Below are 14,465 nucleotides of genomic sequence, written 5' to 3' on the forward strand. Positions count from 1 at the left end.
GCAACTGAATTTCTGTCATTTACATGTGAGCTTGAAAATAAACCATGCAAGTCGGGAACACGGATGAACTAATTTTCCTTTTTATCAATTCATTTAGCCTTGTTTTCCAACATATTTCGAAATATAAAAATTCTCAGAAAACCCGGAAATGAATTTCAGTGGCTGTCAATAATTCCTTGAAAGTACCGAGCAGTGCTTGGTTCGACTTATCCTAAAATCTCAAGTTTGAGTCAGAAGATATGCAATTATATTAAAAAAAGATTTTTTTTGTTCAAAAATTTAAGACATCTTTGACTGAATCGTACTCCCAATAAAATAATTATTTGTCTTTAAAATAAACATTATCTTTTCATAGTTATCCCTATTTAATAGTATGTTTTACTCCATAATAAGTATAAAGTGATTTATTCATTAGGAGCATTTAAAAAAAATGCAATAATCACACGTTAAAAGATTAAAAATATCTTATATTTTTTAACATCTAACTACTAAAAAATACCTTATATCTTTAAACAAGGGAAGTATATCAAAAATATTCTCAAAGTACTTGAGAGACATAGTAGGGCCGGGGTTTCGAATCAGTTTAGGCAGGAGGTCGTAATATCCACAGGAGCGACAAAATAGTTTTTTTCTTTTTTGGTGAAAGTCCTAGTCTTTTAGACCCCAGATTTCCTGAACTTAATTAATTAGTTAGCAAATTAATTTCACAATGATTAATTTCTGGTTTGCCTTTTATCTGTGAGAAGCTATAGAATAATAGAACCATACGAGAAAAGGTCGATTTTGCTCCTTCTTCATGAAACATTTACTTGCTAGACTTTGAAAAATGAGAGTATTGTTCACTATGTTCAAGTCATGTAAGTATTCCATTTATTTTGAAACATATGCATTTTTTTAATATATAAATAAATTTTGGTATATTTTTAATAAAATTAAAGAAATTGTATAAAATTATTTTGTCCTCCTCTTACACCAAAAGAAGAAAAATATCTTCAGAATAATACCCCCCACACACACAACTATACAAATTATAAAAAATGCATCGTTCAAATTACATTTTTAATTATACAAAAATTTAAATATTAATTTATCATGTAGGCTAATTCATTTTAGTTGATCTAATCTCATTGGTTTTGAAAGTGTAATGTTAACCATTATAAATTACTTTTGCTTTCTGGCCAGAAGACAAAAAAAAAATTATATTTAATTCTCTCTTTCATCGATAATTTTACCCTTTTTAGGCCACCCACTCATCAAGTACAGTACCAAAATCTCCTAAATGGGCTTTCAACCTTATAATTTCCCTATTATTGTCCACTTCTCTTTTTTTATTCATTTTTATTTTATAGCCTCCTTATAATGTCACCACCACTAATAATAATACTAAAATAAACGTTGCTAGAAATAATTATTTAAGAAGTGTACTGTATGTGTAATGGGGATTGGTGTTGAAGAGGCAATTGGTATTCTCAAATATGACAAATAAATGAGACTCTTAAAATGGCCAAAAAAGAAAAAAGCGAAAGCGAAAAGCGAAGGAAGGGAATGAAAAACAAGAAGCAGATGGAGAGACAGCTAAAAGCAAGTGAACATTAACAGACAATGATTCAAGAGGTAATCTAGCTAAAGTAAGAATGCCCCACAAAGGAAAAAGCAATATTATAATTAATCTGTTTGCATAATATCACAAAAGCCAATACACGTTCGCAATTACGGGTCATGATTAAGCACCGGCCTTATCCTCGTTCAAGTACTTTTTTTGTTTCTTTTGGAATAACAAGATAAGTAAAGAAAACTGAGGTTCAAACCACTACCCTTAGTGGCGTGGTTTTTTCAATTTTTAATTTAAATCCGGTTCTAAACAGTCCAATCCGACCTAACCACAAAACGGCATGAAGCTATGAACCCAACTGTTGTTTTCACCGGTCACTGGTTAGACCAATTCGACCATTTAGTCTGATTTGATTTTAAAAATATTGAAGTGAGTGGTTTAATATGTGTGTGTGTATTATGCAATACGTCCATGTATATAATAATTGTTAGAATATTTAAAAATATTTATAGATTTGCATTAATTAATAAACTTAGATAAATTAATCTTTATAATATTGTATGGATCATGATAGGTGGATCGTACAAGTGAGCTTAATGGGTAGAGGTTCAACTTACAACTCTGTAACAGTTATTCCTTATTTTTTAACTAACTGAGTTAAGCACAATATGAGATTAAATAATTAATTAATTTATTAAAATAATTGTTAATCTGGTCTATATAAGTCAATAACCAAAACGCATGATACTTTTCACTCTTTCCATGATCTTTGAGCTCTTTGTAAACAATGAAGGTCTAATGAATTGTGAGTCTGCTTACACTTGAGATAATTGAAGAATTACAATTAGACAAAGATTCTTTAGGTACACAAATTAGATGACTTAGTCTTATTTGTCTTATATGAACTGAAATACTAATGTTAACAATAATTTCTCTAATATCAACATAATATATATCTTTTTGTATGCATTGATGTTATTTCTCTATCATCCTAAAGTGAACATCTTAGAGCCCGTTTTGATTTCAATTAGATATAAGTAATTATGAAAATAATTGATTAATATGATTGATTTTAATTATAATTGATTTTGTTACCACACAATTTATTTGAATATTATTTTTCTGAAATTGATTTGGGAGAATGACAAAAAGATCCTAAAATAACCAATTAATTCAAGTTAAGTTCAAGTGTCAAACTCTAAAAATTTACAACTCAATTTCTTAATTTTGTAACTGTGTTGTGATGAATTTGTAACTTATATTCTAAATTTTAATAGAAAAAATAATTTTATTATTCTTTAACCATGTTAAAATTTAAAAAAATAAGTTATAAATTTATTACAACACAGTTGCAAAATTGAGAGATTGAGTTATAAATTTTTTAAGTTTGGCACTTGAAATTTAACTTAAATTAATTAATCCTTTCGAGATCTCTTTGTCATTCTCACAATTGAGTTTAATAGAATAATTGATACTTTAAATTCAATTCCTATAATCAGCCTGAGGCAGCTTATTTAAAAATGCAATTATGCTTCAATAACCAATTATCCCAATTTATGGCTGTTTGGAAAATTTTGATTGAAATTGATTATTAAGCCCTAATAATCGATTACTTAGGCTATCCAAACAGGTTGTTAGTGGAATAAATATTTATAAAATTAACCTCTTGCAAAAGAAATATAATTAAGTTTTTCCCCCTTGCTATCTAATCAAAATTAACCCCTCCAATGCTAAATACATGCTGGATTTAAAATAAATAGTGTATATGTCCCCCTTCTTTTATTCTCTTTTCCTCCTCAATTTTTTTATTCCAGCTTTTTCCTACACTTTCTTCTGCCTCTTCTCTCTCTGTTTTTCTATTAATAAAAAAGGAAATATATGCATTCAAAACTCAGTCAAATTCAACATTACAAGCCTACAACGTATCCGAGGTTCATATTTTGCGATGTGTATTGTTTCAACACCCTAATACGATATGTAAGGTTGTATGAGTACTAGAAATTTTTTATGGCAAAAAAAAAAAAAATAGTGCGAATCCTTATCTTTTTTTTTCTTTTTAAATGGTTGGAGATTCATTTACAGCTTTTGTATTCAGAATAAATTAAGTTATGAACGACTTACTTTTTTGCTATAATATCATTGGGAAGATTAGTTTACGTTATCAGCGAGCAGAAAATACTCAAGTGTTTCATTATAGTTTTCTCCTCTGTTTTCTTGCTTCTCCTTTATTTATGTTCCTTTGACTTCCAATTGCAACAATTTGTGCTCTTCATCAATGGAATTATAACGTAAGTATAACAATAAATTAATTAGAAGCTAAGGAAGACATTTCTGTTTTGGGGGTTTAATTTGGAGAACAAACGAACACTTGATTACGATGAAACTTGTTGAAAGTACATTACAAAGCAGAGAAAAAACAACACTAAAACAACACACAATCCTCAAAAAAATGCTTAACTATAAAAGCATACAGTCCAAGGTAAAACCACGAACACACAACTAAACAGCACAGGGCTTTAATGAAAGTGGCAAAACTACTTGAAGCATATTACAATGAAACAGAAACATCAAAAAACCAAAACTTCAAAAAAGGGAGTGATGCAGATCATCAGACAAGAAGCGTTGTTTACTTTCTGGGTGGAGGTGGCCTCTTCTTCCCATAGCCTATTTGGTCCCCTATCTGGTTCCAATTTTTTCCCTTTGAGGAGGATGACCCCTTCGGTGCATTATTTCCATTGCCATTGCTGTTGTTATCCTTAGAACCAGAGATTCGTCCGTAACCTATAGAATCTCCGGTGCACTTTCCCCACTTTGAATTATTTGAAGAAGTCATCCTGCATATAATAATCATCACTCACTTATTATTTTTCTCCCCTAGATATAAATTAACTAGCTGCCCAGAAATCAGGGAATATGATTCCACACAAAAGATATGGCTTTGGAAGCTCATCAAGTAAAATATATATGATGAATTAAATTGAGAAGCAGGAAATTTGAGAGTATTTATGCGACTCAAAACAAAAACCACAAGATATGAAAGACAGAGCAAATTCTCAGGAAAGAACAAAATAGCAGAGACCAAGAAGCAAACAGATGATTCAACCAGCAACAATACACTCACAAGCGTTGAACAAGCTATGTCCAGAAAATATCTAGACAGCAAATTATGTAAACCATCAGGAGGATCACATAAAATGTATATGATGAATTTAAACGAGTACACGGTAGTAAAATTCTCAAATACCATACCATGATATGCCCACTTAGGAAGTATTTATGCCATTAAGAACATAAACAGAGGATTTCACTCAAAAAGAGAAGATGTGAAAGACGGAGCTAATGGCGGAGCCAAGACCCTTAGGTGAGAGATGGAAAATCTTAGAACCAAGGGGTAGGAGGTGCAAAATATTACATTTCATTAGGAATCGATAAGTAAAAAATTCAAGGACATAGATGTAAAATATCAAAAATTTTAATGTTCCGCCACTAGACAGGGCAAATTTTCAGAAAAGGCCAGCCTTGCAGATGGGCTTCTCCTGGGCACTGTCTCTACTCTCTATCAACGAGAAAACGAAACTGCCAGATTAACCAAACAGCGACAGATCCAACAAACAACAGAATCGGAAAAAGAAAAAGAGGGGGAAGCCCATGACTACGTGACGGAACAGGGAGCGACGAGGAGAAACTGAAACACGTTCGCCGTTCCCTTGATCTCGCCTGAAACAAATTCAAGCAGTGGCTCAGGCTAGGTATGGAAATGACCCTCAACCAAAGCCAAAAGTAATGGGAGCAAAGATCCAAGCACGCCCCTCATCAGCTAAGCTAAAATGGGATCAAAGAACACGACAGGAATACAGATTGTGAAGAGGAATTGCTCGTTCCTCAGTCCTGTCACTTGCGTTAAATGAACGGGGGCTACATGCTTCCCTACATTCTGTGTCGATCCCATTAGCACAATCAAAACAAACAAGCAGACCCAAATATGTGAAGAGGGAGATGAAACAAAACCTCCAAAAAACAGAGCAGGGTAAATGGAATGCAAGACTGAGCAGCATTATCACCGCTTTACTTGAGGCTCAGACAGAGAGATAAACATTCCAACCCAATAAAACATCTGAGTAAGGGACTGCGTTCTTTTCAACGAGTTTCTGGGCGTAACAGAAGAAAATGGTGAGATGCAGGGTGACATTAGCATAGGGGAGTTTATCTGAAGGACGGCCAAGGAATGCTTCGAAGCTTTCACCCTGGTGACCTTGAAAGAACTGAGAGCTCGATTCTAATGGAGCGAAGAGGAGGATGAGGTTCGGCTGCTCTGCTTCTAGAGAACAGAGTGTGCAAAGAATAGTGGAGAGACTGCGGGGTTCTGGTGACTTTTGTGCGAAGAAACAGAGAGAGTTTGAATTAAACTCCCTAAGGCTAACAAAGCTGTCTTTATCAGGGTAGGGCCCTGATAAAGACATCTTCGCATCACCCCGGGAGGGAAAGGAAGCAGAAGAGAATCTCCTCCGTGGTCCCCTTCCATCAAACTTTACACGTCCTGTTTCAACAAGTGGCAAGTGGTAGACTGGCAACGTTTCCTCCTCAATATCAATGCCAAATCACGAGTAGACGGAATTAAGATTCTCAAATACCATACCATGATATGCCCACTGGGAAGCATTTATGACATTTAGAACCAAAACATAGGTTTTCACTCAAAAACAAAAACAAAAGAAAAGAAAGAAAACGTGAAAGATTGTGCCAGTGGTGGAGGTAAGACCTTGGGTGGGGGATGCAGAATCTTAGAACTGAAGGGTAGGAGGTGAAAAATATTACAACTTACTAGGAATCAATAGGTAAAAATTTCAAGGACATGGATGCAAGATAATAAAATTTTTATATCAAATTTTCGATATTCCGCAAAGTAAGGGTGCATTTGCCTCGCCTCACTCCGGTGGCTCCCTCGCTGGACCGAGGGAAAATTCACAGAAAACGTCAGGTTCGAAGATGGCCTTCTCCTGGACACCGTCTCTACCAACGAAACTGCGGACGACAGAATTGGAAGATGGCCGCGGGTTTGAAACGGGTTTTCGGACCCGAACCAAAAGCAGCAAAATGAAACGAATTTCAAGGCAAGAAACGCTTTTTCATGATCCAGATAGAATTACTGACAGCCCACTCACTCCCTATTGTCTCTTCTCCGAGTCTCGCCTCCCTCGTCTCTCTCTAATGAGAGTGTTTCCAGAAAAAAGATATCGATCGAGGGGAAATGAGAGGATCCGAACGAGAAAGCCCAACATAAGCGAAGATTGGAGTCGTCCACGACAAAGACGACAATTTTTTTTTTTAAATACAACGGAAAAAAAGACGACAAGGTTTATTTTACCAAAGCTGCTCCAGCTAGGTATGGAAGTGACCCTCAACCGAAGCCTGAAGCACATCGATCAGTACTTGTATGTTAGAGTACTGATCAGCTCCAAGCACCTATAAGCGCAATCAAAACAAACAAGAAGACCCACAATATGTGAAGAGAGAGATGAAACAAAATCTACAAAAGCAGAGCATGATAAAAAGAATGGAAGACTGATCAGCAGCAGCACCACTTTACTTGAGATTCAGACAGAGAAATAAACATTCCAACGCAAAAGCATCTGAAATTCTGAATCATGGACTCCTTTTCAACGAGTTTCTGGACTTAAGAGAAGAAAACGATATGCAGGGTGACATTTGAGCATGTATACAGGGGAGTTTACCTGCAGGGCGGCCAAGGATTGCTACGAAGCTTTCGCGCCGGTGACCTTAAAAGAACCGAGACCTCGATTATGATGGAGCGGAGAGGAGGATAGAGTTTCGGCTGGTCTGCTTCTAGAGAACAAGGGGAGCAAAGAAGAAAAGTGAAGAGATTGTTATCGGACGGAACTTTTCGCCCGGGTCGGTTGCTAATGGCTCCCACAGCCCCAAAAAGCAAGAGCTCTGAATGAGTTGATGATGTGTAAAGGTTCTCTTCTGTTCCCGCGAGAGCGGTCTACGTGTTAGTGACTGTGAACGCTCGCACACATACAATTTATCTCTCTCTCTCTCTCTCTGTTTTTTTATGCCACTCGTTTTAATATTTTGCATCAAATCTTAATGATCTGTCCTTTTTCCATACCAACTAATTAGAGGTTTGCGTCTGAGTCTGAATCCATCCATCCCTATCCCTTTGTCTCTGTCTCAGAAATCTAAAAAAACCTTACTCGGGCTCCCCTCCAAATCCTTCTTTTTGATCATAAATATATATCTTGTGTTGATTAGTTGTTGCATAATCATAATTTATTTTTCAGTTATGTTGTCTAAATATATATATATATTATATATAATAAATATATGTGAACCAAAGGAATTGGCCTCCCAGTCCCTCCCCACAAAATGATGGCGTCTGCTTTGCTCCTCTTATGCTTCACTGCACAACAGCATGATCTGGACCGTCCAATTTTAATTTGGACAATTTAAATTTAATGTTTTATTTTATGTTTTTATTAAAATAAAAAATTATAAAAAATTTAATAAATCTGGTTGCTAATCTTGACATTCTAAATTTAATATTTAAATTTTTATAATTTTTATAAATGGACAATTTAGGATACACAGTTTAGATATAAATATCAATTTTTTAAAAAATATTTTTTCAAGAGTGTTTTTAGCAGATATCTTCACTGTTCAAAGTATATCTAAATAATAATTTATAAACAAATTTAATATTAAATCTCAACCATTCATATTAAATTTTCCCTATACAGAGTATATCAAATAGTCAATTTATAAAGAATTTAAATATTAAATTTGGATCATTAATCTTAAACTTAGACTGTCTAGATTGATGATCAGATTTATAACAAAATTATAAAATTTAAACATTAAATATTAATTAAAGTTGAATTCAAGCTATTGAAGTATTTTTTTTTTAATATAGAGAGTCAAATTTCATTGTATTAAAACGAAAAGTGAACCGTTGAGGTTAGAAGCAGATGCAAACACGCATAGCAACTACATACAGACAAAAGGAATGCAACCCAAGCATACCGAAAACACAAAAAAGAAATGGAAAGCTTAAAGAAATCCAATTACCAACTTACAAATTATTTTTAATATTTTTTTAAAAAATAAATTTCATAATTTGCACTATTAATTGGTTTGCTTTCCTTTTTTACTGTTATTGTTATGGCCGTTATCTATAAATTTATGCTTTGTAGAGCGCCATTCAATAATGTTGTATAATTACAAAAGAGTTCACTTTTAATGCGTAGCTCCCTTACAATTTAAACAAGGATTAAAGACAAATGGATACTTAACTTGTTCAACGAATGATGAAACAAGAATAAAACAAGAATAAGAGCCAAGTTCTGAATAAATTATTAATTTGTCACTATCCTCATGCATGAAATTAAAGATTGGCCTTCGGCATGTGCTGTAACTTTTTCTTTTTTAATATATTTGTCCTTTGCAACGAAAAGAAATGCATTTGAAACTCAGTTAGTGTCAGATACTCAGATATGATTATGGGATCAACACAGTAAATCCAATATAATAAACACCACACATTATATTAATTTAAGTTGTCATTATCAGATCGCCTCATGCATGTGAGGTTGTCTTGTATAGAAAAAAAAAAAAGAAAAGAAAGAAAGAAAGGTTATCTTCTTTCTTTGTCTTGAATCATTTTAAACCTTCTTATTTTTCAGCTCTTGAATTATCATTTTTAATTCTAAAATAAGAATTCAGTTTTGGTTATTTTTAGATTTAAAAGACGAGCTCTATAAATTTAGCCCTAATTAATAGCTCTAATATATGTTTAATTTAGATTATCTAACTTAATATTAAAAAAATTTATAATTTTTATAATTTGACAATCATGATATACTCTAAATAATTTAGATATAATTTGAATGATATAATTTAAAATTAATTTTCTTATAATATTTATAAATTAACCATTTAAATATACTTCATACACAATTCAGATTTAATATCAAATTTTTTTATGATTTTTACACTAATAAATACAATATTAAATATATTTAAAATTAATTTAAATAAATGAGCAAAATGAAATATGAGGATTTGGCCCCGCTGAGCGGGGACTCCATTCTGACTTTTGCACCTACAGCCCCTCATTCATCTCTTCTCTTCTGTTTCTGTCTCTCTCAAGTATACCTTCACACACTAAATTTTTTTGGGCCTCTATTTCTTAAAATTTACATATCTACCACTGTTTTAATGGAGCGAGACAGAAATCAGGAGAGATACAACAAGACGGAGAAGCCTCACTTCCAATGATCTTTCCCTTTCTCCATACTGACATGGAGGTCCGCATCAACCCGTGAGTGGCGAATCCATCCCCTTGTCTTTGTCTCAGAAATCTCAAAAACCTATCTTTGTCTCACCCCAAAAATCCTAGTTTTTGATCAAAAATACTCCTCTAATTTTATTAAATTTTCGTTACAAAATACTTTCAATCATTTTATACATTTTAAATAAAATTAGTTTTTTTTTCTTGATATTATAAAAAAATGAGATGCAATTTCATTTTTATCCTTAGTTTTAAATAATAATAAAACTACATTAGTTTAATTATTATAAGGTGTCTTATATTTTAAATTAAAGATTACTTTTAAAAGGTGTCTTATAAATAGGATAAAAAGGAGTATATTTTATGTTGATTATTTGTTGCATAATCATAATTTAAGCTTTGGCTATGTTGTCCAAATATATATATATATATATATAATAAATACTTACTTCATTCAAAAAATATAAGGTATTTTTAACCACATTTTTCCTCCAACAAAGGAGGTGAAAAAGTAAAGAAATGTCTCTGTGCCACATGTTGCAGTGTGCAGTACATCTGCCATAGCACACAGATGACCACTGAAGTAGGAGGGCCTCTCTGTGCCATACACCGCAGTGCATGATGCATGCACCATGGCACACAACTCATTTTTTGTAATTTTAAGTCATAGACAGATGGAAAACAAAGGAAGAGAAAAGGAAGAAAATGAAAAGCAAACGGGAAGCTCTACTAAGGTTCACACTTGGGAGTATTTGGGATATTTTTGAAGATAGAAACACTTAAGGTAAGAGCCCTAACCTCCTTTTCTCTCTTTCTCTTCCATATTTATGAAGTTTTTAGTTAGGGTTTGATAATAGGAGATAATTTTTGATCCATATAGATTATAGTTTGAACTCATTAACTCAAATAGAATTAATGGGGAACGATCAGAGTAGTTAAACCTAGAGATTATAGGTTTTGATACTTTTGGTTGATAAGTGTTATTAATGTTCGAAAATGGACATTAAATTCATAATTATGGAGGTCGTTGAAACATTAATAGCAATGCGGGTCCTTAATGAAATTAAATAATGCTAGTGAGAGTTTATAAACCTAATAGGTAAGCCTAAGGGTGAAAATTGAGGATGTTGGGTGTTGCAAAAGTGAAAGTGTGAAAGTTGATAGTGTGCTCTTAACAATATTGATGAGTAAGAAATGATTGATTATAGATTGAGTATTTGGGGCACCAATTTGGCTTGGGAGATCAAGCTTGAAAGCTAAAATATTAAGGGACAAACTTTTAATCTCTCAAAAGTTTAAGGTAGTTGGGAAAACCCTACTTTGAGTAGTTGTTTATTAATTTTAATGTATTGCAAATATGTGTTTAGCATCTTTGTGAATATGTGTAAGCATGCTATTAAATTCATGGGTTCGTATGATTACCTTAATTTGAATTAAAGGTGCAAAATGATTGCGAAACAGGTTTTAAAGTTTCATTATGATGATGAAATAAGTAATTAATAATTGTTGAGATAGGAAATGATGGTTGCATTTAATAAATGTGAAAATGAATTTGATGCTCACTTGAGTAGCGCATAGTCATGAGCCCAATGTTTTGATTTTAAAAATAAAATTTAAGAATAAAGAGTAAGCATTGTACATGGCATGATTAGTAGACGAGAGTTCACTTAGGGATGGAAGTGGTTAAAATTCATATGGCATTTTAGGCTGTCATCTGATGCATGAGGGTATAGCCTGGTCCTATAGCTTGTCGAGGGACTAAAACCTAGCTATCTCCACTAATTTATTGAGGAAATTAGCTTAGGATATATGACACCTTAGGGATTCAAGAGTGGGGGAAGCCGTGGTCAGAGAGTGAGTATTGTGATCTTTGGCCAGGTCACACCTCATAATTGGTGAGCTTAAGTAATCCAATCACATGAAAAAAGCCTCATTCGGTATTATAGGCCCTGATTTTAGTTGGAGAAAATAAGGAGGGTATAAGGATGGTTTAATCATGCCTATGTGATTATATGTTGTGTCACATGATTAAGTTATGGCAAATCGTGTTAATATGTCGAGTCATAGTCATATGTCTGAGTGTTTTGTGACAGTGTACTTTAGGTTCAGATGAAATGAATTAACTGAGAATTGATTAGTCGTGAATTATGTGTTAATGCATGACTAAGAAAAATCTACTTCAAACCCATGTGTTTATTTCAATTTATTTACAATTGCATAGGATAGATTTGTCTTGGTTACTAAGTGGTTAGACTCACCCCTTTTCTTTAATATTTTACAAGCTCTAACTCAAGTACAGAAAGGGAGAAAGCTCTAAAGGCTTAGAAATTTGTGTATTCCTAGTGTATGCCTCTATAAATTATTTATTTTGTGTAATAGAATTAATGCTATCAATTAGGATGCATTTTTGTTTTACACTTATACTATATAATGATTTACATTGTATGAGTATATTTTAGGCCCTGAGATGTGGTTTATGAAAAATTATAAATGTTGATATGGCCTAAATACCAGTACAAGTACAGTAAGATTGTTTTAAGCATGATATGATTGATTTTTAATATTATGTAATGCCATTACCCCCTTTTGTTTTTGGTATTAAAGGGGTTGAGGAGTAAAATTGTGTTATACTGGTATATGTGTGCTTGTGGTGTATTATACAAGTAGTCCTAAATCTATTGAATATAGTCAAGGTGTTAGAAATGACTTTTGACATTTGTTTTAGGTTTTGGACACCCTTTTATATGTGAAAGTTGAAAGAAATAGTAAAAATGTGTTTGGGTGTCCAATTTTCTGGTGTAACTTGTTTTGAAAGTGAAACTCATGCTATTAACTTATTTATGAAAAGATATTTTGGTAGATACCTAGATCATGTAATTCTTAACACTTCAAAATACTAAAAATGCATTATATTTTTTAATATCCAACTTATCAAAAAATGCTTTGAATGTTTTAATGGAAGGAATATTAATTGTCATCACAAAACACTTAGTCCTCCATTAAAAAATATAAAGTATTTTTTATGAGGTAATTAGATATTAAGAAATACTTCTTTAGTCTCAAATTACAAGGCACTTAATGACAAAATCACATATATTATAAAGCTCATTAAATACACTTTATAACTTTACTTTTTTAATATAAAAATATAAAATTTTAAAAATACCCTTAATTTAATACTCCATTTGTGAAAGAATATTAAAGAGAAAAAATATACAGGAAGGATAATATTGAAAAAGTATCATTAATAAAATCTTATTTTTATTAAAATATCTTATATTTTATGACACCAAATCTTTAAAAAAAAAGTCTTATAAATGAGGATAGAAGTAGTATAAGGTATTTTAAATCTTTTAAAGTACATTTATTGAGATTTTTTTTAAAAATACCCTTAACTATAAAGGGTGTGGTTAATAAGATTTTTTAATCAAGACATCCTATTAAGTTACTCATTGAAATGTATAACTTAATTAAATGTGAACTTAGTATAAAGTAGTTTGAATTTTTCAAAGTACATTTAATGAGATTTTTTAAAAAATATCCTTAAATATAAAGGGTGTGGCTAATAAGATTTTTTAATTAAAATATCCTATTAATTTACTCATTGAAAAGTGTAACTTAGTTAAAAAAGTACTTTCTAATATTATACTAATGGAGTAATTGCCATTTTTCTTACCTTTTCTTTTTTAGGGCTTTCTCAAGGGCTTTGACTTCTCTTTATTTCATCTCTTTCCACTTTCTCTTCAGTTTTTTTTATCTCAGCCCTTAAATCAATTTTTGAATTGTTATTAGAATTTAATATTTCATAAAATTATTATCAAAATATAAAATTATAAAACATAAATAAATTTAAAATATAAAAAATTGATATAGATTAATATTTATGATTGTAATTTGAAAAAATAAATGTTATAACAAATAAATTTTAAGCATTCAAAATTTTTTCAGAAATGGAGAGGAGGTGAAAAGAAAAGAAATTTAGAGAAGCCACACTTCATGTTGAGGCTGTAATGCATGCTCATCTCGTTGGGACTAGGTACTTGAGGAGGGGTCTGTTCTTTTTCTTTATTTTTTTTTTCCTATCATAACCATTTGATTAAAATTTTAATATTTCTAATTGAATATTCGATAAATTTTATCAAATATTAAATATCAACCATTAAAGAATTTTGATAGGAAAATGAGAAAAATGAAAAGTAAGGAGAAAAAAGGAGATACCTAATTCCTAGCTACCACCTTCATTTCAAGACACATTAAATGGTTTAACTGTCACTCCTTAATACTGATAAAGTATTTGAAAGTATTTTATAATAAGAACTTAGTAGAATATTGTTTATTTATTTTGATATCACTTTTCTTAATGATGAGTTATATAGAATAAAAAAGCAAACAATCAATTCCAAACAAAAAAAATATATAATTAATATCAATGTTTAATAAAAATAATAATAATTAGTTTGTTTGCATTTAAATTATAAATTTGAGGGCCTAAGCTCAACTTAACTTAATTAGCTTTAAAATAATTTAAAAAATATTTATGAAGCTTTATCTACTAAGTGAAGACCATCCACACTCCATCTTATAATGAGTGATTATGATGGAGGA

General features: G+C 31.7%; 1 protein-coding gene across 1 annotated transcript; it reads right to left on the reverse strand.

Annotated features, from left to right (window-relative positions):
- Positions 1–3,895: 3,895 nt before the first annotated feature.
- Positions 3,896–10,494, reverse strand: LOC129319637 (uncharacterized). Its single transcript, XM_054964730.1, has 3 exons — positions 10,414–10,494; positions 7,285–7,556; positions 3,896–4,386 (listed from the first exon to the last, which is right to left on the reverse strand). Exons 1-3 carry the CDS (start codon positions 10,492–10,494, stop codon positions 4,179–4,181), a joined length of 561 nt encoding a protein of 186 aa, XP_054820705.1. The 3' UTR covers positions 3,896–4,178.
- Positions 10,495–14,465: the final 3,971 nt, after the last annotated feature.

Source organism: Prosopis cineraria, unplaced genomic scaffold (assembly GCF_029017545.1).
Source record: "Prosopis cineraria cultivar Desert tree isolate PC_DT_omini unplaced genomic scaffold, ASM2901754v1 PC9, whole genome shotgun sequence".
NCBI lineage: Eukaryota > Viridiplantae > Streptophyta > Magnoliopsida > Fabales > Fabaceae > Prosopis > Prosopis cineraria.